This window comes from Mesoplodon mirus (assembly GCF_964341445.2).
Source record: "Mesoplodon mirus genome assembly, chromosome: 2".
In the NCBI taxonomy this organism is placed as follows: Eukaryota; Metazoa; Chordata; class Mammalia; order Artiodactyla; family Ziphiidae; genus Mesoplodon; species Mesoplodon mirus.
In genome coordinates this window covers 3,769,713-3,797,588 of record NC_138977.1, presented here as the reverse complement: position 1 = coordinate 3,797,588, position 27,876 = coordinate 3,769,713, and the positions used below count along the sequence as shown (strand labels likewise).

Here is a 27,876-nt window from a genome sequence, read left to right as displayed (position 1 = left end):
TCTTAACCACTGCGTTACCAGGGAAGCCCCTCCTTATGCTTTTTTTAGTTGCAAAATAGAAAGATTCTCAGACAGCAAGTACCCTTCCCATGCAGGCTCCTGTGCAGTGCAGGGGCTGCTCGGGTGCGCCCACAGTAAATTTTTAATGTCCTGCTTGAGTTTGTCCTCCTGGTAAGTCTGTTCCAAAAGGAGAGCTTGCACCATCTAGTGGATCTAAGAAGAGGCTCTTGGGTTTAATTTTTGGGTGGCCCTGTTTTAATAAGAAGAAAGGAGCTATTTTTTACTTAATTAATCTGCAGATTCTCACATGGAACCCTTTGTTCGTATCATGAGAGTGAGGGTGGAAGCCCAGAATGATGGTAGGGTCCCTTTGTACCTCACCGTGCTCACAACATGGCATGTTCATGACCAGGCTCCTTTAATGATGAAAGGAAGGTAAAGAAGTGGATAGTATATCAACCTATTTTTGCAGCCAGGGCTTGGATTCTTTTACTTATTAATTCAGAACAGTAACTCTTCTGTAATGGGTCTTTCCATAATAGTTGGGAATTAGTCAAATCCTGCTGTTATTCCTGGGAAATCCACTAGTACTCATTTGGGCAATTAACTTTTTCAATAATGCACAGTATTCTTCTACCCAGTTGGATAAATGAAGTTTTGGGAAGCTTCCAAATTATTCTTTTGTTTCCTTCAATAGAGATTTAAATCTTTTCTCAAGCTCTGAAAAATACTTATCTCATGTGATCGGTGGCAGAAGATGGTGTCTGTCAAGCAGGGTAACTTGACGACTGAGTGGGCAACACAGGGCGGGGTCTCATTACTGACTTTGCCCTGAGATCCGAAATGCTCATTACCTTCTGGGCCTGAGTTTTCTTTGGAAAGAATATGATTGGTCATCTTTATATTTACAGACTACTGTTCCGTGAAAACCAGGCTTCTTTCTTTCTTTTTTTACTTTTGTTACTCCAGCAGCTGAAATACAATATCTTAAATACTTCTTTATCACCTGTGCAGTGTAGGCATCCTTTGTGATAGTGGTTCTCACCTTGGTGCACATTGGAATCAACAAAGGAAGCCTGGCCCCACCCCTGGAGAGTCTGATTTACCTGGATCCAGGTGGGATGTGAGCATGGGTAAGTTTAAAAAGCTCCCCAGGTGATTCTAACATGGAGCCAGGGTTCAGAACCACTGCTGTATGATATCCTTGAAAGCGTGTTGTGAATCATTGGATTCCAAATCAAGTTTGAATATTGGAGATCCATATTTGAAAACCAGTGTTCTCTTTGGGACCAGAAGTGGTACTGTATTGTGACTGAAGTAATGAAGTCATCATTGTGTCTAAGTGACTCCATGCTCACATCTCTAGCTGGTGCTCGTGGACTCAGTCCTGGTGTGTGATCTGGGTCCGAGGAACCGGAGTACTTGCAGGGTAGACAGGAGCAGGCCAGAAGGGAATGCTTTTGTGAGTGGCAGTTTAATGTATTCTTACACTTGTCCTTTGCTGAGGGCATTGACTCTATTGTTGGCATTTTGTCCCAGTGTCTCACATTCAATCTATTTTTTTCTCTTGTTGGCTTCATGATGAATTTTACCTCTTTCTGTGGTGTCCAGGAATAAGGTGCTCAGAGAGTTCTTTGGAGAAACTGTTTTCTGGAATGAAGTCCAGCTCTGTCACTGGGAGCAGCTTGCTTCTGAGAAATGGAGCTGAATTGGTTGGAGGAGGGGTGTGGTGGTGCCATAAATTGAACTCTTACCATGGGAAGCAGTGTCTTTGATCTTAATCAGTCCACATAGTTGATACAACTGTTCAATTTCAAAGTATTTCTGCTGTGTTTTCAGAGGGCAGGGGATGAGAATTGTTAGAATCCTTGTCTTGCGTATACCCTGAGAAAACCATAATTCAAAAAGAGACATGTACCAAAATGTTCATAGCAGCCCTATTTACAATAGCCCGGAGATGGAAACAACCTAAGTGTCCATCATCGGATGAATGGATAAAGAAGATGTGGCACATATATACAATGGAATATTACTCAGCCATAAAAAGAAATGAAATTGAGCTATTTGTAATGAGGTGGATAGACCTAGAGTCTGTCATACAGAGTGAAGTAAGTCAGAAAGAGAAAGACAAATACTGTATGCTAACATATATGGAATTTAAGAAAAAAAAATGTCATGAAGAACATAGGGGTAAGACAGGAATAAAGACACAGACCTACTAGAGAATGGACTTGAGGATATGGGGAGGGGGAAGGGTAAGCTGTGACAAAGTGAAAGAGCGGCATGGACATATATACACTACCAAACGTAAGGTAGATAGCTAGTGGGAAGCAGCCGCATAGCACAGGGAGGTCAGCTCGGTGCTTTGTGACCGCCTGGAGGGGTGGGATAGGGAGGGTGGGAGGGAGACGCAAAAGGGAGGGGATATGGAAACATATGTGTATGTATAACTGATTAAATTTGTTATAAAGCAAAAAAAGAAAAAAAAAAAGAATCCTTGTCTTGGCTTTTCCAAGACAATAGTATCGTGTAAAGAACATAAAATTTGGTATTGGGCAGACCTGGTCTCTCATGAATCTGATCTCTGCCACTTACTGTGTACTTTGGGGGGCAAGTGCGTGAGCCTCAATTTTCATATCTGTAAGATGAGAACCCCATCAACCTACCCTGCAGGTGAATTAACTCAGGTAATGTATTTATGTGAAGCACCTAACACATTGCTTTGCACAGAGCTGGGACTCCATAAATGGCAGCTGTTTCCGGAACTACTATTAATAATAGTAATAATTGGGCTTCCCTGGTGGCACAGTGGTTGAGAGTCCGCCTGCCAATGCAGGGGACACGGGTTCATGCCCCGGTCCTGGAAGATCCCACATGCCGCAGAGCGGCTGGGCCCGTGAGCCATGGCTGCTGAGCCTGCACGTCCGGAGCCTGTGCTCCGCAACGGGAGAGGCCACAATGGTGAGAGGCCCGCGTACCACACACACACACACACAAAAAGTAATAATTAATGATAATGATAGTAATAAACAACGTTTTTCATCTCCTTTGGAAATGGTACCTGAGATAAGTAGCTTCGTGGTCCATGTGTCCGGTTGTCCTCCTGGTGGGCTGAGAAGGGTGATGGTAAAGCAGTGTTAACAGGGGTCCCAGCTGGTAAAGGTGTATTCAGAATTTTCATCCTCACATAACCAACATGTTATAATTTAGCCTCATCACATATTAATCCCTTAAAGTGTAGTTGCTCCCTAGAAGAGTCAGTTTCACTTATCACTCATCTTGTGTATATTCTGCTTGTTTACCCCAGAGGGAATAGAACATAGATTTTTATCTCAACAATGTAGAACGGGGGTGTAGCAGGGAAGAAGGGAAAATGTGACTCGTGGGGGCTTTAATATAAGCCATACCTGGTGCCATGGTATTGCAGGAATGGGGGGGACCCCTTCCAGGGCCTGAGAGTGGGCTCTCGTCTAACACTCGGAAATGAATTGTGTGAGGAGACACACGTACTGACAAAGCAAAAGACTTTATTGGGAAGAGGCGCCTGGGTGGAGAGCAGCAGAGTAAGGGAACCCAGGAGGACTGCTCTGCTACGTGGCTCGCAGTCTCAGGTTTTTGGTAATGGGGTGATTTTCTGGGTTGTCTCTGGCCAGTCGTCTTGCTTGGCCCATACTTAGTCCGACTCAGGGTCCTTTCTGGTGGCAGGTACATCTCTCTCAGCCAAGATGGATTCTAGCGCGAAGGATTCTGGGAGGTTGGCAGGACATATTATGGGCTGGCGTCTTCTGCCTCCTTCTGGTCCTTCTTGAATTCTCCCAGTTAGTTTCGGCCACAGCACCGGGTTCCTTATCGGGACCTCCTGTTGCGAGACAGCTTGTGCAAGTGGTTATCATCCTGCTTGGCCAAGGTGGGCAGTTTCGGTCAGCAGTTCCCTAACAATGGGGTGGTGTGGGCCTTGGACAGACAGAAAGGGTTTGACCATTGGGAAGCCGAGAAGAGGAGATGCCAGGATGGGGGACTGGTGAGGGCCCAAACACAGCGGCTGTTTTGAATGGCTGGACCGAGGTCCCTGTTAGGACTGCCTGTGTGTTGCCATAAGTTTCTCTTGGTACCACCTTGGTAATTTGCTGTAAGTTGGTAGTGTCTGGAGGACAGTGCTGATTCATTGAAGCACTGGGCTTAGAGTCAGAAGCATTTCTATGAATCAGTATAAACTGGATCCGTGTAGCTAAGCGACCTGTGATGCAGTTTCAGAAAAGTCAGTATAGTCTAATTTGGTATAAAGGGCTTTCTTTCCCATCTGGGTTCTGGCAAGTTGAGAAAAAAGGAGTGAGGCAGATAGAGGACCACAATACCTTTATTATCAGTAAAACTGATGCTGGAGAATAGGGATTACATCTGTGGGTAAGATTTCCTGATACTGAGCCCCAGAATTAGACAGACTCTCCCAGACACAGAGAAGAATGAGTACTTCCTGCTGGTGGCCTGGCTCCCAGAGAAATGAGAGAGGGAGGGACAGGCTCAGCAAAGTGACAAGTTACCTGCCACCCGCCCCCAAGTGAAGAGTAATTGAGGGACGCAGGGCGAGTCCCGGAGCACCCTGCTAGGAGATCCTGTGTCGGGGAGGAAGCTTCAGGGTTGGAGACATCAGTGTTCTCTTTCGGGCCTGTAAAAATCCAACCTTTCTAAATGCTAACAAATTTGCAACTAGTAAATCATATTAAAAAAACAAATAGGGGTGGTTTAAATGTCCTTCCCACGCTCCAGAACCTATAATGGGTCCCTGTTACCTGCAGAAGATAATCCAGATTCCTTCACTTGTGTTTAGAAACCCCTCCTAATCTGACTCCATCCTACCCATTGACCTAACTTTCCCCATGATTTTCTTTTTTTTTTAAATATCTTTATTGGAGTATAATTGCTTTACAATGTTGTCTTAGTTTCTGCTGTATAACAAAGTGAATCAGCTATATGCATACATATATCCCCATATCCCCTCCCTCTTGTGTCTCCCTCCCACCCTCCCTATCCCACCCCTCTAGGTGGTCACAAAGCACCAAGCTGATCTCCCTGTGCTATGTGGCTGCTTCTCACTAGCTATCTATTTTACCTTTGGTAGTGTATATACGTCCATGCCACTCTCTCACTTCGTCCTAGCTTACCCTTCCCCCTCCCCATGTCCTCACGTCCATTCTCTACTTCTGCGTCTTCATTCCTGTCCTGCCCCTAGGTTCTTCAGAACCTTTTTTTTTTAGATTCCATATATAATGTATTAGCATATGGTGTTTGTTTTTCTCTTTCTGACTTACTTCACTCTGTATGACAGACTCTAAGTCCATCCACCTCACTACAGATGACTCAATTTCGTTACCTTTTATAGCTGAGTAATATTCCACTGTATATATGTGCCACGTCTTCTTTATCCATTCATCTGTCAATGGACACTTAGGTTGCTTCCATGTCCTGCCTACTGTAAATAGAGCTGCAATGAACACTATGGTACATGACTCTTTTTGAATTATGATTTTCTCAGGGTATATGCCCAGTAGTGGGATAGCTGGGTTGTGTGGTAGTTCTATTTTTAGTTTTTTCAGGAACCTCCATACTGTTCTCCATAGTGGCTGTATCAATTGACATTCCCACCAACAGTGCAAGAGGGTTCCCTTTTCTCCACACCCTCTCCAGCATTTATTGTTTGTAGACTTTTTGATGATGGCCATTCTGACTGGTGTGAGGTGATACCTCATTGTAGTTTTGATTTGCATTTCTCTAATGATTAGTGATGTTGAGCATCCTTTCATGTGTTTGTTGGCAATCTGCATATCTTCTTTGGAGAAATGTCTATTTAGGTGTTTTGCCCATTTTTGGATTGGGCTGTTGGTTTTTTTGATATTGAGCTGCATGAGCTGCTTGTAAATTTTGGAGATTAATCCTTTGTCAGTTGCTTCATTTGCAAATATTTTCTCCCATTTTGAGGGTTGTCTTTTCATCTTGTTTATGGTTTCCTTTGCTGTGCAAAAGCTTTTAAGTTTCATTAGGTCCCGTTTGTTTATTTTTGTTTTTATTTCCATTTCTCTAGGAGGTGGGTCAAAAAGGATCTTGCTGTGATTTATGTCATAGAGTGTTTTGCTTATGTTTCCCTCTAATAGTTCGATAGTGTCTGGCCTTACATTAAGCTCTTTAATCCATTTTGAGTTTATTTTTGTCTGTGGTGTTAGGGAGTGTGCTAGCTTCATTCTTTTACATGTACCTGTCCAGTTTTCCCAGCACCACTTATTGAAGAGGCTATCTTTTCTCCATTGTATATTCTTGCCTCTGTTATCAAAAGTAAAGTGACCATAGGTATGTGGGTGTATCTCTGGGCTTTCTATCCTGTTCCATTGATCTATCTTTCTGTTTTTGTGCCAGTACCATACTGTCTTGATTACTGTAGCTTTGTAGTATAGTCTGAAGTCAGGGAGACTGATTCTTCCAGCTCCGCTTTTCTTTCTCAAGATTGCTTTGGCCATTCGGAGTCTTTTGTGTTTCCATACAAATTGTGAAATTTTTTGTTCTAGTTCTGTGAAAATGCCATTGGTAGTTTGATAGGGATTGCATTGAATCTGTAGATTGCTTTGGGTAGTAGAATCATTTTCACAGTGTTGATTCTTCCAATCCAAAAAATTGGTATATCTCTCCATCTGTTTGTGTATCTTTAATTTCTTTCATCAGTGCCTTATAGTTTTCTGCATACAGGTCTTTTGTCTCCTTAGGTAGGTTTATTCCTAGGTATTTTATTCTTTTTGTTGCAATGTAATGGAAGCGTTTCCTTAGTTTCTCTTTCAGATTTTTCATCATTAGTGTATAGGAATGCAAGAGATTTCTGTGCATTAATTTTGTGTCCTGCTACTTTACCAAATTCATTGATTAGCTCTAGTAGTTTTCTGGTAGTGTCTTTAGGATTCTCTATGTGTAGTATCATGTCATCTGCAAACAGTGACAGCTTTACTTCTTCTTTTCCGATTTGCATTCCTTTTATTTCTTTTTCTTCTTTGATTGCTGTGGCTAAAACTTCCAAAACGATGTTGAATAATAGTGGTGAGAGCGGGCAACCTTGTCTTGTTCCTGATCTTAGTGAAAATGGTTTCACTTTTTCACCATTGAGGACGATGTTGGCTGTGGGTTTGTCATATATGGCCTTTATTATGTTGAGGTAAGTTCCCTCTATGCCTCCTTTCTGAGGGTTTTTATCATAAATCGGTGTTGAATTTTGTCAAAAGCTTTTTCTGCACCTATTGAGATGATCATATGGTTTTTCTCCTTCAATCTGTTAATATGCTTTGTCACATTGACTGATTTGCATATATTGAAGAATCCTTGCATTCCTGGGATAAGCCCCACTTGATCATGGTATGTGATCCTTTTAATGTGCTGTTGGATTCTGTTTGCTAGTATTTTGTTGAGGATTTTTGCATGTATGTTCATCAGTGATATTGGCCTGTAGTTTTCTTTCTTCGTAACATCTTTGTCTGGCATAAAGATCAGATCAGAAATAAATGAAAAAGAAATGAAGAAAACAATAGCAAAGCTCAATAAACTAAAAGCTGGTTCTTTGGGAAGATAAACAAAATGATAAACCATTAGCCAGACTTATGAAGAACAAATGGGAGAAGACTCAAATCAATAGAATTAGAAATGAGAAAGGAGAAGTAACAACTGACAGTGCAGAAATACAAACGATCATGAGAGATTACCACAAGCAGCTATATGCCAATAAAATGGGCAACCTGGAAGAAGTGGACAAATTCTTAGAAAAGCACAACGTTCTGAGACTGAACCAGGAAGAAATAGAAAATATAAACAGACCAATCACAAGTACTGAAACTGAGACTGTGATTAAAAATCTTCCCACAGGGCTTCCCTGGTGGCGCAGTGGTTGATAGTCCGCCTGCCGATGCAGGGGACACGGGTTCGTGCCCCAGTCTGGGAAGATCCCACATGCCACAGAGCGGCTGGGCCCGTGAGCCATGACCGCTGAGCCTGTGCTCCACAATGGGAGAGGCCACAACAGTGAGAGGCCCGTGTACTGCAAAAAAAAAAAAAAAAAAAAAAAAAAAATTCCAACAAACAAAAGCCCAGGGACCAGATGGCTTCACAGGTGAATTCTATCAAACATTTAGAGAAGAGCTAACACCTATCCTTCTCAAACTCTTCCAAAATATAGCAGAGGGAGGAACACTCCCAAACTCATTCTACGAGGCCACCATCCCCATGATTTTCAAGTGCAAATCTGAAGTCAGAGCAGTGCCCTCATGGTCCTCTATGCTTATTACAGTGTTCCTGCTAGATTATTGTTTCTACTGCCTGTCTGTTTGTCCAGAATATGTTCATCTGTTACATCCCAGTACAGTCCCCATATTGGGCTACCACCTTGCTCTTAAACACACACTGCTTTCTCTCATCCCTAAACTGCTGCTGCGCTTTTGACCACGGACCAGGCAGTCTAGCACTTGTCTCATCACGTGAATTTCACCAGCCAGCTGCTCTAAGTACCATGAGGGACAGGCTGTTTCTTATACTTCTTTTATGTACCCTCAGCTGCTGGTATTTATATTGTACACATGAACAGCACTCAATAAATATGCAGTTGGTTAAAAAAATGTATCAAAAAACAGTGGCTAGCATCCTTAGCACTGCACTAGAGTTAGGTGTTTGTTATGCTGGAAGATAAAACGACCAAAACAAAGAACTGAAATTAGCTCTTGTTTCATGCCACTCACATGGAATCAAAGAATCTCAGATTTTGGGAACGGAGAGGCGAGATCATCTAGTTCAAACCATCATTTTCCAGCTGAGAACACTAAGGCTCCTGATTGGAAAAGGTCAGTCCAGAGTCTGAGGAATAGAGCTTATTCCTCTATTTGTGAGAGGAATAGAGGATACGGAATAGATGTTTCAGTGCCTTAACATTATCTCATCCACAGAAGGTTGATGTGGCAGCTTTACATGTACATTATGCTGTCCTCTAAGTGTTCCAAAGTGCTTTTCTATTATGTTGTAGAGGCTCACGTCTTTATGTTCTCACCAAAATCTGGGGAGAAAAGCGCTTTTCACAGAAGCTGTAACCACATCTCATTGTTGACCTTCTTCGTTAACATATGGTAAACTTCCTACGCGAGGTGACGCTGCAGGTCAGAGGCTCCATGCTTGGTGTACAGCCACAGCAGTTGATACGCCGAAGATTACTTGACTTGCCCAAGGTCCCCAGCTCCTAAGTGTTTTGTATTCCCACTGCAGTCCATTTCAACTGCCTTTTGAAAATGCCCTTTTTCTTTCTTAAATTATTATCTCTAAATTCTGAGAATTCCAGCTTAGAAAGGACGTACACTTTTGAATTCCTACTCGGGAAAGAAAGGACAGCTAACACAAGTATTTACCCACCCAGGGTAGAAAGTTAGGAACCAAGCTTGGAGCAAGGACAGCCTGGCTTTGCTGGGTGCAGAGAGGATGCTGCCCGTTGTCAGGGAGGAACAGAAAGCAGGAGTGGAGACCCGAGGGGCTGGGCCACCTCGCCAGCTCTCTGCGCCTCCTGAGTTCCAAGCAGGTTTTCCCTGTGCAGATTCAAGATTTGCTTTATGTGGTAGAGGCCCCAGGACTTCAGTGATCATATTTAAATGTCGTATAAAAATGTCAAACAAAATAAGCACAATGTTTTGGTTATTTCTACCACTGTTTCTTTCCATTACATTTTAAATTAAAAACTTACACTTCAGTGTTGGTTCTTATTCATTTATTAGTTGACAGAAAATTTAACAGGTAAGTAAATATGTATATATATATTAAACAGAGTTTTAAACACTGAGTCTTGTCACATTAATGAGTCACAAAGTCAATTGAGTAGGTCACAGTTAGCACTTCAAAACAATAAAATAGAAAATATCAGAGTGCATTGTGTTTAGTAATGGTAAATATCATATATTATTGTAAAATATAATTCTTTTTTTGTTAACATCTTTATTGGAGTATAATTGCTTTACAATGGTGGGTTAGTTTCTGCTTTATAACAAAGTGAATCAGTTATACATATATGTATATCCCCATATCTCTTCCCTCTTGCGTCTCCCTCCCATCCTCCCTATCCCACCCCTCTAGGTGGACACAAAACACCGAGCTGATCTCCCTGTGCTATGCAGCTGCTTCCCACTAGCTATCTATTTTACATAAAATATAATTCTTATGATGGGTCATGGTTTGAAAAAGTTTGAAAAAGACAGTTATCATTTTTTGAAGGATTATTTGGAAATGGGTTATGAAATTAGTCTTGATGCTACATTTCTGCTTTATCATGTGCTGCAAACATTAGTTGGTCTTCTCTTGGTATAGAACATTCTTTTCTATTTTGAGTACCCAGTATATGGGAGTCACTTCTAAATGCAGGGGATGAGATCTCTTTAGCAGTTTACTTGCAAAGCAAATCATCTTATTTTCAGAGAAGACACTGTATCAGTTTGCATAGGGTTTAACTGTAGATAACAGAAAACTCCCTTTAATAATGTCTTCCTGTTATATCCACCAATTCTGTTTACACCTCTCTGGCCAAGACGTATGCCGCCCCACCTAGATGCAAAGGAAGAAGGGAATGTAGTTTTTTAGCTCTAAAGTTAGGGTTTATTCCCAAGGAAGAAAGGGAGACTGAGTATCAGGGGACATTTAGAAGTGCCTACCCCAAACCTCAACATATCTCACATGCTAGCAAAATCTTGTTTCTGTTGATGGGCAGCTGGAAGTTTCTGTTATTGTAATGACTGAAAAAGCGCCGGCTGGCCGGGCATAGGCTTGTGCAGGTTGTCCACGGCACAGGGATGCCCAGCTAATCAGGCAGAGGGGGAAATGAAGTGCACCTCCTGCTTGACTGTGACCTCACGTGGGGACGTGTCCACCTGCAGCACGGGCACCTTGATCTAATGGGCAGCAGGCACTTTCTGCTCTGGCAGAGCCGTCTGCTTTCCGAACTGTGGCCCTGGTGGTGACTCTGCCGGGTGGCGGGGCGTGGCTTTTACTGCTTCACAGACTTGCACTATACAGGCTGGTTTTGACTCAGAGGCAGGGTCCCAGGTAGTCTACAGGGGACGTTAAACACGTGACCCTAGATATACCTCGTTCTGCTCCCTTTTCTAGGACAGCTCTTCTCCCCTGGATTTGCTACTTCAAAAATTATAGAAGTTAGGGCTTCCCTGGTGGCGCAGTGGTTGAGAGTCCGCCTGCCGATGCAGGAGACGCGGGTTCATGCCCCGGTCCGGGAAGATCCCACATGCCGCGGAGCGGCTGGGCCCGTGAGCCGTGGCCGCTGGGCCTGCGCGTCTGGAGCCTGTGCTCCACAACGTGAGAGGCCACAACAGTCAGAGGCCCGCTTACCACAAAAAAAAAAAAAAAAAAAAATTATAGAAGTTAGTAAGCAGCAAGGATATACTGTAGAGCACAGGAAATTATACCCATTATCTTGAACAACCTATAATGGAGTATATAATCTGCAAAAATACTGAATCAGTATACTGTACACCTGAAACTAACACAATACTGTAAATCAACTATACTTCAAAAAAAAAAAAAAAACTATAGAAGTTAGGAGACCAACCTGTATTCCTTGTCTTAAACACACACACACACACACACACACACACTGAGTAAATGTTTTAGCATTTGAGAAGATCCCAGGTACTGTGAAGCCTCCTCATCTTTGACCTTCCTGTAGTTCTTCACGTCACTTTTCTCCTGTTGTAGGAGAGGAAAATTAGGGCTATAAATTAAGCTTACACTTACTTTTTGATTTGAAATGGAAAATCAGGTTTCTTCTTTTCTTTTTCAACAAGTGCACGAGGGAGATAATGCAGTACCAAAGGATTCAGTTCTTAAGCATCAGGATTATGAAAAGATAGGAAGGGTCCCACCTACTCCACACAGAGAAACACAAAAAATAACTCACACAAAACTCCACCTTATCTAAGGCGGCCAGGCGGTACTTGTCTTGGAAACAGATGTGGAGAGGCGAGGGAGAATCTGGTCTGGAAGTTGATGTACATCTTTTATTCTTCCGCTCCTAAGGAGGTCTTCCCCTCCTAAGAGACCATTAAAAGTGTATCAGCAACAAATGCCCTGCAAGTTTTTCTTCAAGTAGTTGCAAGAAAACCAAAAAGCAAGGAGAAGAGAAAGGGAGCTTATAGTCTGCTTATTTTACCTTCTTGGTATAATTTTCTTTTGCCCCACACTCACTTGGTTAAAAAATTGTGTATTTTATTTTATTTATTCATTTCCTTATTCTAAAAGTGATTTAGTTACATGGCTGGGGAGGTTGACTCAATGGACTTTTCCAGTAAATAGAAGATTACATAATAGCATAGAAAGTTGTAATATTTACATATTTACACTAACTTCTTTTAAGGACCTGCTCTCCCATCATTTTTATGTCTGACTTGCATTTTAGGTGAGATACAGAAAGAATAATTCTGACAGGATGCCCCTCCGTGTGCCTTACCCTGTGATCATCCAGTGCCTGATGATGAGCAGGTTTGGGATAACAGAGAAAAACAACCAGGGGGCTTCCCTGGTGGCGCAGTGGTTGGGAGTCCGCCTGCCCATGCAGGGGACACGGGTTCGTGCCCCGGTCCGGGAAGATCCCACATGCCGCGGAGCAGCTGGGCCCGTGGCCCGTAAGCCATGGCCGCTGAGCCTGCGCGTCCGGAGCCTGTGCTCCGCAACGGGAGAGGCCACAACAGTGAGAGGCCCGTGTACCACAAACACAACAACAACCAGAAAGCCTAGAATTATTGAATTTCCTGGGGCCGCCACCTGTGTGTTTTCTCAGTCTTCCCTGTGTTGAGGGCTTTCCATCTCTCATGGAAAATAAGCCGGGAGTGAAATCCATCCTTTATCATCAGAACTTGCCTTTGTTATAGTTTTGGTGTCTAGGAAAATTGTCTGTGTATAAAATGCCATCCCAAATAATACATGGAACCCAGCAGGCAGATTGAATGGGGGGTGGGAGTGGCAGGCATTAGACAATGGCAGGCATTGTCTTTTCGTCTTGTTTATGTTTTCCTTTGCTGTGCAAAAGCTTTGAAGTTTCATTAGGTCCCATTTGTTTATTTTTGTTTTTATTTCCATTTCTCTAGGAGGTGGGTCCAAAAGGATCTTGCTGTGATTTATGTCATAGAGTGTTCTGCCTGTGTTTTCCTCTAAGAGTTTGATAGTTTCTGGCCTTACATTTAGGTCTTTAATCCTTTTTTTTTTTTTTTTTTTTTTTTTTGCAGTATGCAGGCCTCTCACTGTTGCGGCCTCTCCCATTGCAGAGCACAGGCTCTGGCCGCACAGGCTCAGCGGCCATGGCTCACAGGCCCAGCCGCTGCGCGGCATGTGGGATCCTCCCGGACTGGGACACGAACCCACGTCCCCTGCATCAGCAGGCAGACTCTCAACCACTGCGCCACCAGGGAAGCCCTTCTTTAATCCATTTTGAGTCTATTTTTGTGTATGGTGTTAGGGAGTGTTCTAATTTCATTCTTTTACATGTAGCTGTCCAGTTTTCCCAGGACCACTTATTGAAAAGGCTGTCTTTTCTCCGTTGTATATCCTTGCCTCCTTTATCAAAAGTAAGGTGACCATATGTGTGTGGATTTATCTCTGGGCTTTCTATCCTATTCCATTGATGTATATTTCTCTTTTTGTGCCAGTACCATACTGTCTTGATTACTGTAGCTTTTAGTATAGTCTGAAGTCAGGGAGCCTGATTCCTCCAGTTCCGTTTTTCTTTCTTAAGATTGCTTTGGCAATTCAGGGTCTTTTGTGTTACCATACAAATTGTGAAATTTTCTGTTCTAGTTCTGGGGACAATGCCATTGGTAGTTTGATAGGGATTGCAATCTGTAGATTGCTTTGGGTATTTTAGTCATTTTCACAATGTTGATTCTTCCAATCCAAAAACATTATGTATATCTCCATCTGTTGGTATCATCTTTAATTTCTTTCATCAGTGTCTTATAGTTTTCTGCATACAGGTCTTTTGTCTCCTTAGGTAGGTTTATTCCTAGGTATTTTATTCTTTTTGTTGCGGTGGTAGATGGGAGCGTTTCCTTAATTTCTCTGTCAGATTTTTCATCATTAATATATGGGAATGCAAGAGATTTCTGTGCATTAATTTTGTATCCTGCTGCTTTACCAAATTCATTGTTTACCTCTAGTAGTTTTCTGGTAGTGTCTTTAGGATTCTCTGTGTTTAGTATCATGTCATCTGCAAAGAGTGACAGCTTTACTTCTTCTTTTCCAATTTGGATTCCTTTTATTTCTTTTTCTTCTCCGATTGCTGTGGCTAAAACTTCCAAAACGATGTTGAATAATAGTGGTAAGAGTGGGCAACCTTGTCTTGTTCCTGATCTTAGTGGAAATGGTTTCAGTTTTTCACCATTGAGAACGATGTTGGCTGTGGGTTTGTCATATATGGCCTTTATTATGTTGAGGTAAGTTCCCTCTATGCCTACTTTCTGGAGGGTTTTTATCATAATTGGGTGTTGAATTTTGTTGAAAGCTTTTTCTGCATCTATTGAGATGATCATATGGTTTTTCTCCTTCAGTTTGTTAATATGGTGTATCACATTGATTTATTTGTGTATATTGAAGAATCCTTGCATTCCTGGAATAAACCCTACTTGATCATGGTGTATGATCCTTTTAGTGTGCTGTTGGATTCTGTTTGCTAGTATTTTGTTGAGCATATTTGCATCTATGTTCATCAGTGATATTGGCCTGTAGTTTTCTTTCTTTGTGACATCTTTGTCTTGTTTTGGTATCAGGGTGATGGTGGTCTCATAGAATGAGTTTGGGAGTGTTCCTCCCTCTGCTATATTTTGGAAGAGTTTGAGAAGGATAAGTGTTAGCTCTTCTCTAAATGTTTGATAGAATTCGCCTGTGAAGCCATCTGGTCCTGGGCTTTTGTTTGTTGGAAGATTTTTTATCACAGTTTCAATTTCAGTGCTTGTGATTGGTCTATTCATATTTTCTATTTCTTCCTGATTCAGTCTTGGCAGGTTGTGCATTTCTAAGAATTTGTCCATTTCTTCCAGGTTTTCCATTTTATTGGCATAGAGTTGCTTGTAGTAATCTCTCATGATCCTTTGTATTTCTGCGGTGTCAGTTGTTATTTCTCCTTTTTCATTTCTAATTCTATTGATTTGAGTCTTCTCCCTTTTTTTCTTGATGAGTCTGGCTAATGGTTTATCAATTTTGTTTATCTTCTCGAAGAACCAGCTTTTAGTTTTACTGATTTGCTATTGTTTCCTTCATTTCTTTTTCATTTATTTCTGATCTGATCTTTATGATTTCTTTCCTTCTGCTAACTTTGGGGTTTTTTTGTTCTTCTTTCTCTAATTGCTTTAGGTGTAAGGTTAGGTTGTCTTTTTGAGATGTTTCTTGTTTCTTGAGGTAGGATTGTATTGCTATAAACTTCCCTCTTAGAACTGCTTTTGCTGAATCCCATAGGTTTTGGGTCGTTGTGTCTTCATTGTCATTTGTTTCTAGGTGTGTTTTGATTTCCCCTTTGATTTCTTCAGTGATCTCTTGGTTATTAAGTAGTGTGTTGTTTAGCCTCCATGTGTTTGTAGTTTTTACAGATGTTTTTCCTGTAATTGATATCTAGTCTCATAGCATTGTGGGTGGAAAAGATACTTGATGCAATTTCAATTTTCTTAAATTTACCAAGGCTTGATTTTTTTAAAAAATTTTTTCTTTAGTTCATATATATATATATGTTACACATATTTCATATATTCTTTATCTTGCTGTACATGGGCCTCTCACCGCTGTGGCCTCTCCTGCTGTGGAGCACAGGCTCCGGACGCGCAGGCCCAGCAGCCATGGCTCACGGGCCCAGCCACTCTGCGGCATGCGGGATCCTCCCGGACCGGGGCACGAACCCGTGTCCCCTGCATCGGCAGGCAGACTCTCAACCACTGCGCCAACAGGGAAGCCCCAAGGCTTGATTTTTGACCTAAGGTATGATCTATCCTGGAGAATGTTCCATGAGCACTTGAAAAGAAAGTGTATTCTGTCATTTTTGGATAGGATGTTCTATAAGTATCAATTAAGTTCATCTTCTTTAATGTATCATTTAAAGCTTGTGTTTCCTTATTTATTTTCATTTTGGATGGTCTGTCCGTTGGTAAAAGTGGGGTGTTAAAGTCCCCTACTATGATTGTATTACTCTTGATTTCCTCTTTTATGGCTGTTAGAATTTGCCTTATGTATAGAGGTGCTCCTTTATTGGGTGCATAAATATTTACAATTGTTATATCTTCTTCTTGGATTGATCCCTTGACCATTACGTAGTGTCCTTCTTTGTCTCTTGTAATAGTCTTTGTTTTGAAGTGTATTTTGTCTGATATGAAAATTGCTACTCCAGCTTTCTTTTGATTTCCATTTGCATGGAATATCTTTTTCCATCCCCTCACTTTCAGTCTATATGTGTCCCTAGGTCTGAAGTGGGTCTCTTGTAGACAGCATATATATGGGTCTTGTTTTTGTATCCATTCAGCCAGTCTGTGTCTTTTGTTTGGAGTATTTAATCCATTCACGTTTAAGATAATTATTGATATGTATGTTCCTATTACCATTTTCTTAATTGTTTTGGGTTTGTTATTGTAGGTCTTTTCCTTCTCTTGTGTTTCCTGCCTAGAGAAGTTCCTTTAGCATTTGTTTTACGGCTGGTTTGGTGGTGCTGGATTCTCTTAGCTTTTGCTTGTCTGGAAAGGTTTTAATTTCTCCATCTAATCTGAATGTGATCCTTGCTGGGTAGAGCAATCTTGGTTGTAGGTTTTCCCCTTTCATCTCTTTAAGATGTCCTGCCACTCCCTTCTGGCTTGCAGAGTTTCTGCTGAAAGATCAGCTGGTAACCTTATGGGGATTCCCTTGTATTTTATTTGTTGTTTTTCCCTTGCTGCTTTTAGTATTTTTTCTTTGTATTTAATTTTTGATAGTTTCATTAATATGTGTCTTGGCGTGTTTCTCCTTGGATTTATCCTTTATGGAACTCTCTGTGCTTCCTGGACTTGATTAACTATTTCCTTTCCCATATTAGGGAAGTTTTCAACTACAATCTCTTCAAATATTTTCTCAGTCTCTTTCTTTTTCTCTTCTTCTTCTGGGACCCCTATAATTCGAATGTTGGTGCATTTAATATTATCCCAGAGGTCTCTGAGACTGTCCTCAATTCTTTTCATTCTTTTTTCTTTTTTTGTGGTACGTGGGCCTCTCACTGTTGTGGCCTCTCCCGTCGCGGAGCACAGGCTCCGGACGCGCAGGCTCAGCGGCCATGGCTCACGGGCCCAGCTGCTCCGCGGCATGCGGAATCCTCCCAGACTGGGGCACGAACCCACGTCCCCTGCATCAGCAGGCGGACTCCCAACCACTGTGCCACCAGGGAAGCCCTCATTCTTTTTTCTTTATTCTGTTCTGCAGTCGTTATTTCCACTCTTTTATCTTCCAGGTCACTTATCCGTTCTCCTGCCTCAGTTATTCTACTATTGATTCCTTCTAGAGAATTTTAAATTTTATTTATTGTGTTGTTCATCATTGTTCATTTGCTCTTTAGTTCTTCTAGGCCCTTGTTCAATGTTTCTTGTATTTGCTCCATTCTGTTTCCAAGATTTTGGATCATCTTTATTGTCATTACTTGGAATTGTTTTTCAGTTAGACTGCCTATTTCCTCTTCATTTGTTTGGTCTGGTGTGTTTTTACCTTGCTCCTTCATCTGCTGTGTGTTTCTCTGTCTTCTCATTTTGCTTAACTTACTGTGTTTGGGGTCTCCTTTTCGCAGCCTGCAGGTTTATAGTTCCCCTTGTTTTTGGTGTCCACCCCCAGTGGATAAGATTGGTTCAGTGGGTTGTGTAGGCTTCCTGGTGGAGGGGACTAGTGCCTGTGTTCTGGTGGATGAGACTGGATCTCATGTTTCTTGTGGGCAGGACTGCATCTGGTGGTGTGTTTTGGGGTGTCTGTGACCTTATTATGATTTTAGGCAGCCTCTCTGCTAATGGGTGGGTTTGTGTTCCTGTTTTGCTAGTTGTTTGGCATGGGGTTTCCAGCACTGTAGATTGCTGGTCTTTGAGTGGAGCTGGGTCTTAGCATTGAGATGGAGATCTCTGGGAGAGCTTTTGCTGTTTGATATTATGTGGAGCCAGGAGGTGTCTGGTGGACCAATGTCCTGAACTCGGCTCTCCCAACTGAGAAGTTCAAGCCTGACACCTGGCGGGAGCACCAAGACCCTGTCAGCCACACGGCTCACAAGAAAAGGGAGAGAAAAAGAAAGAAAGAAATAAAAATAAAATAAAATAATAAAAATAAAAAATAATTATTAAAAATAAAAAAGTAATAGAAAAAGAAAGAAAGAAGAGCAAGCAAACCAAAAAACAAATCCACCAATGAGAGCAAGCGCTAAAAACCATACTAAAAAACCCCAAAAAAACAAAAAACAGACAGAACCATAGGGCAAATAGTAAAAACAAAGCTATACAGACAAAATCACACAAAGAAGCATACACATACACACTCAGAAAAAGAGAAAAAGGAAAAAATATATATTTCGTAGCTCCTGAATCTACCACCTGAATTTTGGGCTGATTTGTTGTTTATTCATGTATTCCACAGAAGCAGCGTACATCAAGGTGATTGTGGAGATTTAATCTGCTGCTCCTGAGGCTACTGGGAGAGATTTCCCTTTCTCTTCTTTCTTTGCACAGCTCCTGGGGTTCAGCTTTGGATTTGGCCCCGCCTCTGCATGTAGGTCGCCACAGGGCATCTGTTCTTCGCTCAGACAGGACGGGGTTAAAGGAGCAGCTGATTCGGGGGCTCTGGCTCACTCAGGCCGGGGTTGGGGGAGGGGCACGGAGACGGGGCGAGCCTGTGGTGGCAGAGGCCGGCGTGACATTGCAACAGCCTGAGGCACACCGTGCGTCCTCCCGGGGAAGTTGTCCCTGGATCCCTGGACCCCGGCAGTGGCGGGCTGCACAGGCTCCCAGGAGGGGAGGTGTGGAGAGTGACCTGTGCTTGCACACAGGCTTCTTGGTGGATGCAGCAGCAGCCTTAGCATCTCACGCCCGTCTCTGGAGCTCGTTTAGGCGGTGCTCTGAATCCCCTCTCCTTGCACACCCCGAAACAATGCTCTCTTGCCTCTTCGGCAGCTCCAGACTTTTCCCCGGACTCCCTCCCGGCTAGCCGTGGTGCACTAACCCCTGCAGGCTGTGTTCACGCCGCCAACCCCAGTCCTCTCCCTGCGCTCCGACCGAAGCCCGAGCCTCAGCTCCCAGCCCCACCCGCCCTGGCGGCCGAGCAGACAAGCCTCTCGGGCTGGTGAGTGGCGGTCGGAACCGATCCTCTGTGCGGGAATCTCTCCGCTTTGCCCTCCGCACCCCTGTGGCTGCGCTCTCCTCGGCGGCTCCGAAGCTCCCCCGCTCCACCACCCGCAGTCTCTGCCCGCGAAGGGGCTCCTAGTGTGTGGAAACCTTTCCTCCTTCACGGCGCCCTCCCACTGGTGCAGGTCCCGTCCCTATCCTTTGTCTCTGTTTATTCTGTTTTCTTTTGCCCTACCCAGGTACGTGGGGAGTTTCTTGCCTTTTGGGAGGTCTGAGGTCTTCTGTCAGCGTTCAGTAGGTGTTCTGTAGGAGTTGTTCCACGTGTAGATGTATTTGTGGGGAGGAAGGTGATCACCACGTCTTATTCTTCAGCCATCTTGACGGTCTCCCTTGTTGTCTTTGTAGTTCTTTGTATTGCAACTAAGAAGAATCTTTCTGGAACAATTAGTAACAGGAAAGGGATGGATCAAATGATCATTGGAATACTCTTCAGATCTCTGCTTCTCAGCTAAAATATATTTTACTCCAGAGTTTCTTTGTTATTTCTGACCTGAAAGCCATGCTATGAAATACCTTTCTTAGTGATATTTGGAGTATTTCAATAACAAAATTCTATTGGATGTGGTTCAAATATAACGGATCATATATTGAATTATACTCTGATAGGTTACATTATAATGAAGTAGTATGGTACAGATTATACACACATAGAGTAGGAAGAAAGGCTCTAGAAATAATTTGTTGACTTCTCCAGGGAGAGGTTTATCATACATAAGAGCTCCCAGCCCCCACCCGCCCCGGTGGAGATTAGTCCCTATCATAGGTGATTAGTCCATCAATTAATATTTAATTGATTTAATTAATGATTATGTTTAACGTATTACAGATACACTGAGGAAATCCTGGGGGAAAGAGGCAGAGACTGGCTTTATTTTTAACATCTTTTCCTAAAGATATGTTGCTGAAGTCATTGTAGCCATCACTGTAATCTCCTCCTTCCTCAGATGTTTTAGGAATGAATAGCCACACTTATGGATTTTGGATGTTACGTCCACTCATGGTCCCCTGCCTGCCTCTGGCAGTGGGGTCAATGCAGTGAGTGCCTGCAGGTCGAGAAGCAGAAGGAGCCAGGCAGGAGGGAGCCTCAGTCATCAACTGCAGACTCTTTTCAGACTTGGAATTATTGAATGTTTTCTGTCCTGAACTTGGCTGAAACCGTGGGGCCGCTCCCTGAGAACCAGGGTGACTGTCTTCCCTCTGTTCCTGAATGTTCCTTGTGCTCTGTATCCTTGGAGGGAAGAAGATGCATGGGAAGAGCCCATCCATCTGCCGCCCTTGACAGCACTTGGGTGGACACGCCTCCTGCCTGTCTGTTAGCTTGTCTTTCTCTGGCAGCAGCAGGAAGTGTCTTAGCCTGTGTTCCCTGCAAAGACCCCTTCACACCTGTTTCATGCAATCCAGCCTCATCTTTCCTTCCCCGCTGCTGCTTTTAGTGGGCAGAGGACCCCTGGTCTCCTTGTTTCCTGCTCTCTGGGTGGAGCCGCTGGGGCTGAGGGCTCACAGAGGACCCAGAGGAACCCTAGCTTGGCTAGTTTTCTCCTCTACACCAAAGGACTAGCCAAGGAAGGGTGGCTTCTAACTTGGAGAGGGTGCTGCAGTCACCTGATCCCACTGCCTGACACCTCCCTGGGCGATAGAAGGTAGGACCCATCTGTTTGTCCCAATGTGACTAGATATCACACACACACACACACACACACACACACACACACACACACACACACAATTAGCAGGTGGGAAATATATTTTTCAGGACACACAATAAACCTGCCATTACAGCGAGGATTCTGGTGCTAATTTAGAGGCACATGGAATCGCCCAACTGGAGCTGATTACAGAAAGGTCAAGATGTCTGTTTGCTCAGTTTCCCTCCTACGCTGTGCATTAAGTGGCCATGACGGCTGGGCTTGGTTCTAGCCTTCACTTTTGAGAGAGTTTTGACTTTGTAGAAGTGGAATGTGATGCACAGTGTCAACTCCTCCCTTCCCACTCACCCCCTTTTTCAAAGAAAACAAAACCTCTATTTTGTCCATTTCTGAGAAGCTTGAAATTTTCCCTTCCCACTCACCCCCTTTTTCAAAGAAAACAAAACCTCTATTTTGTCCATTTCTGAGAAGCTTGAAATTTTCGTATAAAAATAAAAATGCGCTGTTGGAGCTCTTAGGCTCAGATACAAAGGAGTAGACTGGCTGTAAATTTAGTGGCCATCCTGTTCAGAGAGCCGATCTCAGCTCTATGTGCGCTTCACCCAGGTTCAGGCCGTGCTGGGTGATGGCCTGGAGTAGAAGGAACTGGTGGGGAAAGGAAGGCAGAAAGGACTGTGAGTTGGTTGCGTTACTGCAGTTCTACTTCAGTGGTTTTCAGATAGTTTTGACTGTAACGCATGGCCAGAAATTTATTTCATACACTTGCGTGTGTGTGTATTTTTTTATTGAACATGTAAGAAGTCACATGCATAATAAATTGTATTACATATAGTTTGAAGAAAATATGTATACAGAAGTTTCACAAAACAGTACTTACTCATGCTACGTGCAGCGTACTCTAATATTTTCCATTTGAATCTGGTGTAAACCATGAGTGGACCAATACATTGATTTTACGACCCACTTTTGGGTCTCAAACTGTTGTTTGAAAAACACCAGTTTAAGGGCTCGGTGAAAGGCACTTGGCATGAAGGAGGACTCAGGTAAGGGCTGGTGGAGGTGGAGAAGGTGGCCAGGAAAGAGATTTCAAAGGATCGACTAAACTGGACTGGATAGCAGTAAACTTAAGTACCTGAGTCAGAGCTCCACTTAGAACTTGGGCTGACAAGTAAGCATGTGAACGTGCCTGAACAGATATCCTGTTTGGGTTCATGGCTGTACCTCTCTTGTCAAGGATAATTATTTGTGTGTGGGAACCGAGTTTTCCTGAGGTCATTGCCGCCATTGCAGTCTACCTTTAAGAAGAAAGAACATTCCTAAGCTTTAGCATTCTTAAGCTTTATTATTGCATATTATGTGGTAGAACCTCATTTACCGTTTCTAGTAGAATTTCTATGTAAATTCGTAGCTACCTGCAGTTCTTTATAGAACAGGCCAATAAATATTGACAGTCAGCCATAAGGCAGAAGGTCCTCCTTACATCAACAGCCGATTGTCCTTCATAATTGGACCACGAGGAGGAGGCTGCTCTCCCGTTTTGCTGGTACTTGCTCTTTGGGCGTCAGGGGAACCTGAGTTTTACAGTCTGCCCAGCAGAGCCGCCTTCCCATGGTGGTTCATCGTTAGCTTTCAAGTGATCACACTTAGGCTCTAGTCTCTTTCTCACTAAGGAGGTTACCTATTTGGAGGATTAGAGGAAGTTTCTGAGAAGTAAGGTAATGGGGCGGGAGAAGATTTTCTGGGATAAAAAGGCTTCTAAGGGCTCTGAGAATATGGAGGAGGGAAGAGATGGATAGAGAATGGAACCAGATTTTCTTGGTTGGGGTATTAGTTTAAGATGAGTGTGACCTCAATTTATAAAGACTTTGCAACTTGATGCTTAATAGAATTGGGCTTTTAATATTTATAGCATGTTATGTAAATGCCACCCCTCCAAGTGCTTTCTTAAATCCTCTTAGCTTATAAATGACAGCTTGGATTTCTTAAAAAAAAAAAAATCTTTTCATTTATCCAGCTTAAGGGTAGTAAACAATAGATGCTTAATTCCCTTCTTTCATGCCAGGCCCCGAACACTAAGACTTAGATTCTAAAGAGTTTATTGCTGTGCTTTTGAGCTTATTACGGTCATGCTAACTTAAGGGGGGAAAAACTCATGCTGCATTACTGATGCAGAGGCAGCTCCTGGAATTCTGTGTGACGTGTCAGCTTAGCAGCACTCCGTAGGTAAGTTGAAAAAACAGTATTGCAGGAACTACATGCAAGGCCCCTTTGGAATGATTAGCGCTAGTTTTTTTCTAGTGATCAAGACTGTTAGGGAATTAGATTTTTGCCTAAAGGCTTTCCTCCTTAGCTATACTGGTGACATCAGTTATTCTATAGGTCTTTATAAAGAAATATCCCCACTCGCTGGGGCCTTCAGATCTCATGCAGAGAAGGGGGAGGAATTAAAAACTTAAGCTCAACTCTGGCAAATGTAAATTGCTAGGTCCTTGGGGATTGTCATTTGTTCGGGAAATGCTTATTAAGTACCTTCTGTGCGCTAGGCTCTTTGCATTGCGCTGGAATAATAAAGAAAAAGTCACAGCTTTTGTCCCAGGACAGTATTACAAGTGCCGTGAGCCTGGGACTAGCGAACACGGGAAAACACAGGATAGGAGCAGCTTGTTTCAGAAGCAGGGCGGCCCACATGAAGCACTCTTCTCGAGGTAATTGATCTGCCATGCGGTTGATGCTTACCTGTTTCCTTTGCTATATTTGGGCCATGGAGAGCCCTTTACAGTTAACCAGATGACACAGGGGTGTGTTGAGTGTTTGAGGGCTCACAGGATTGGCTCTGAGCTGGGGAGAGAAGGGCTCGACGCAGTGCTCGGGCCGCTCACGGTACTGCCGGGTGAGCTGTCCATAGAGTCCGAGAGTGGATTCAGAGGTCCTGTAGGGGCCGTGCCTAGAATAAAGAGAACAGACAGAACTGATTTGCTAATATCTTATCTATTTGGACTCATCTATCTAGAACATCCTTAAGAACCAAGAAATTCGTAAAAGTAATTTAAGCCTTTTTGCACAGATGCATCCACACAAGGCCTATCTACACTTATATAGCAGGTCTGGAGATCTGCTTTCTAAACCGATTTGTGGCTTTTGAAGGCAGAAAAGGAGAGGAGGAATGTATTTTTAAAGGAATGGCCCAGTAACCGTATGATAAAGTGACAGCTGACACTTTTAAAGGGAGGAGGAAAGAAGATGGAATACTGGAAAAGAAAAGATGTAATCACTCAAAAATTATCACCATCTGTTTCATTTAGCATCAAGTGCATTAGACTCATGGCAGGGGAGATTTCTAAGCTTTCTAGGGTATAAGGTTGGAATCTGAAATTTTGAACTGTTTCCCTGGTGATTTTCACGTACCCCTGTTTGAGTCTTTCTATATTACAGATGGTAAGGCAATTGATGACCCCTATGCTGCTTTTAGGAGGACAAAGAAACGTATATTAGCTCTTAAAATATTCCCAATAAAAATGTGTAAAATTAAAATTTTGATGCTTTAAGGATCAAATCCTCAGCTCTTTGAAAAACTTGACTGTTCAGAGGGTTCTATTTCCTGAAAGATCAATGTTTTACTGCGTGGGAAAATCACACCACATAGAAAGTAGTAATCTGTATTATTAAAAAAAGTCACAGGGCTTCCCTGGTGGCGCAGTGGTTGAGAGTCCGCCTGCCGATGCAGGGGACATGGGTTCATGCCCCGGTCTGGGAAGATCCCACATGCCGCGGAGCGGCTGGGCCCATGAGCCATGGCCACTGAGCCTGCGCGTCTGGAGCCTGCACTCTGCAACGGGAGAGGCCACAACAGTGAGAGGCCCGCGTACAGCAAAAAAAAAAAAAAAAAAAGTCACAGTTACTTCATAAGCAGTAAACTCTTGTAGCACTTTATAACTAATACTTATATATATATTATTCAGTTATAAAAATTTGGCTTACAATTTTCCAGAAACATATCTGAACATCTTGTGTTCAGCAGCATTTTGTGTCTGGACCTCTCATTTGCTATTTATTATATTATTATTTTGTTTGCTAGAGCATATATATAACCCAACTTCCTAGACAGAAAATATGTTCTTATGTTCCTAGCTCCTTGTGCGTAGCAGGTCCCAATAAAGGTTTATTGAATGACTAATAATGAAACAAGTTGTACTGCGCTTTCTAATTAATCCCTTACTGACCATGGAAATACTTTCTGTTATCTTTTTTTCTCCTTTGTGATTACACACTAAAATCTTGATGGTGTTCAAACTGCATCTGGTGATTAGAGTTGTTGGAACACTTGAATTTCTTCTTTCTGCCTTTGCTTTTCCCTTACTGAATTAAAGGGCGGAAGCAGCATGAGTTTTTGTGGAATGTGAATAGGTTATGGGCTTCAGATGAAACTCTGAAGTGTGTTCTTGTGGCAGGCATGTTCTTGCCTTGATGGGGTCACTGCAGTGAGGCTGGGGGCCATTGAGGAGGCATGTACCAGAGCATTGAGGGGATGCTCACCTGTGCTCACTCTGTCATTGGTCCCAGGTGACTGTGGAGGAGGTCATGACCACAACTGCATATCTGGACCTTTTTCTGCGTAGCATCTCTGAGCCAGCACTACTTGAGATCTTCCTCCGTTTTATCCTGTTGCACCAGCATGAGAACGTCCACATCCTAGATACTCTCACGAGCCGAATCAACACCCCATTTCGGGTAAGGAAGGCCCCAGAGGAAGGGAATTTATAGCTCAAGACAGATTTCAGGAGAGTTTGTTTTTGGAATAAAATTATGAATGTTCTGTTTTCTTTCAGCCATTACTTTTCTATTTTGGAAGAGATGAACTAGATAATTTGTTTTGCTATCAAGAGCCCTTCTGTCAGGGAGGTGGGAGTTACTGCCTTTCATAGGACAATTTTTCTCAATTTGTCTGGGTTGGCACTTTCTTCTGTAGAACCAGCAGAATGTGCTTCTGAGGAGACAAGGTACAGGGGAGCATATGGGCTTAATTAAGTTCAGGTAAAGCCAGGGAACCAAAGTGTATCAAGTCTGGGTATTTAGAGATCATATTTCTGTCCGTAAGTGTTTTGAAATGCAAGTCTGGGCAGTTGTGAATTTAGGTAGTCATTCTTTAGTTTGGTGCTCTGATTAACTTTGAAAATCCTCTATACCATTAGTGTAATCCTTTGCAACCCTCTCCCCAAAGGCTGTCTATTTAAGTGCAATTATTGTTTTAAAAGCAAAGGTATATTTGAAGAAAATGAAAACACTAATTTGTAAAGATACATGCATTCAAATGTTCATAGCAGCATTATTTACAACAGCGAGGATATGGAAGCAACCTGAGTGTCCATCAACAGATGAATGGATAAAGATGTGGTATAAATATACAATGGAATATTACTCAGCCATAGAGAAAATGAAATTCTGCTATTTGCAACAGCATGGGTGGAACTAGAGGGCATTATGCTGAGTGAAATAAGTCAGACAGAGAAGGACAAATATTGTGTGTTATCACTTACATGTGGAATCTAAGAAATAAAACAAATGAATGAATTTAACAAAACAGAAACAGATGTAGAGGACAAGCTGGTGGTTACCAGTGGGGAGAGGAAAAGGGGAGGGGCAAGATAGGGGTAGGAGATTAAGAGGTACAAACTACTATTTATGAAATAAATAAGCTACAAGGATACATTGTACAGCACAGGGAATATAGCCAATATTTTATAATAACTTTAAATGGAGTATAATCTATAAAAATATTGAATCACTATGTTGTACACTTGAAACTAATATAATACTGTAAATCAACTATACTTCAGAAAAAAACTCTATTAAAAATGCAAAAAAAGGTAAAGGAATAATTAACAGTGTTATTGTTTGTAACATATGTAGATGTAATGTGTATAACAGTAATAGCACAAAGGGGGGTAAGAAGGAATAGAGGGGGCCTCCCTGGTGGCGCAGTGGTTGAGGGTCCGCCTGCCGATGCAGGGGACACGGGTTCGTGCCCCGGTCCGGGAGGATCCCACATGCCGCGGAGCGGCTGGGCCCGTGAGCCATGGCCACTGAGCCTGTGCGTCCGGAGCCTGTGCTCCGCAACGGGAGAGGCCACAACAGTGAGAGGCCTGCATACCGAAAAAAAAAAAAAAAAAGATGGAATAGAGCTATATAAGAGTAACATTTCTGTATTTCACTAAAATTAATTTAGTATAAATCTGAAGTAGAGTCTGATAAATTAAGATGTATATGGTAAGGTCTAGAGCAACCACTAGTAACTCAGAAAAATAGTAAAAAAAATCATTAAAGGAATTAAAATGTTACAATGGGGGAAATATTCACTTAATGTAAAAGAAGACAGTAAAATAGGAATAGAGGAACAAAAAGACATCAGACATATAGAAAACAAAAAGTAAAAGGGCAGATATAAATCCAACTATAATGATAATATTAAATGTAAATAGATTAAAAATTCAATCAAAAGGCAGAGATTTTCAGACTTGATAAAACAAGATCCAACTGTGTGCTGCCAACTGGAGTTACACTTTAGATTCAAAGATAACAGTAGATTGAAAGTTAACGGATAGAAAAAATAGGTTATGCAAGCAGCAACCAAAACAAAGCTGGAGTGGCTATACTAATAAGCCACAGATTAGACTTTAAAACAAGAAATGTTACTAGAGAGAAAGAGGGACATTTTATAATGATAAAGGGTCAACCCCTTGGAAAGATATAACAATTATAAATATATAAGCATCTAAAAACAGAGTCCCAAAATTTATGAAGCA

General features: G+C 42.4%; 1 protein-coding gene across 1 annotated transcript in view; it reads left to right on the top strand.

Moving 5' to 3' along the window:
• The window catches only part of FHIP1A (FHF complex subunit HOOK interacting protein 1A), a 102,667-nt gene that overhangs the window by 42,073 nt on the left and 32,718 nt on the right, over positions 1-27,876 (top strand). Inside the window, exon 5 of the mRNA XM_082629324.1 lies at positions 25,637-25,804. Coding sequence (XP_082485450.1) covers positions 25,637-25,804 — 168 coding nt within the window. The remainder of the gene's footprint in view (positions 1-25,636; positions 25,805-27,876) is intronic.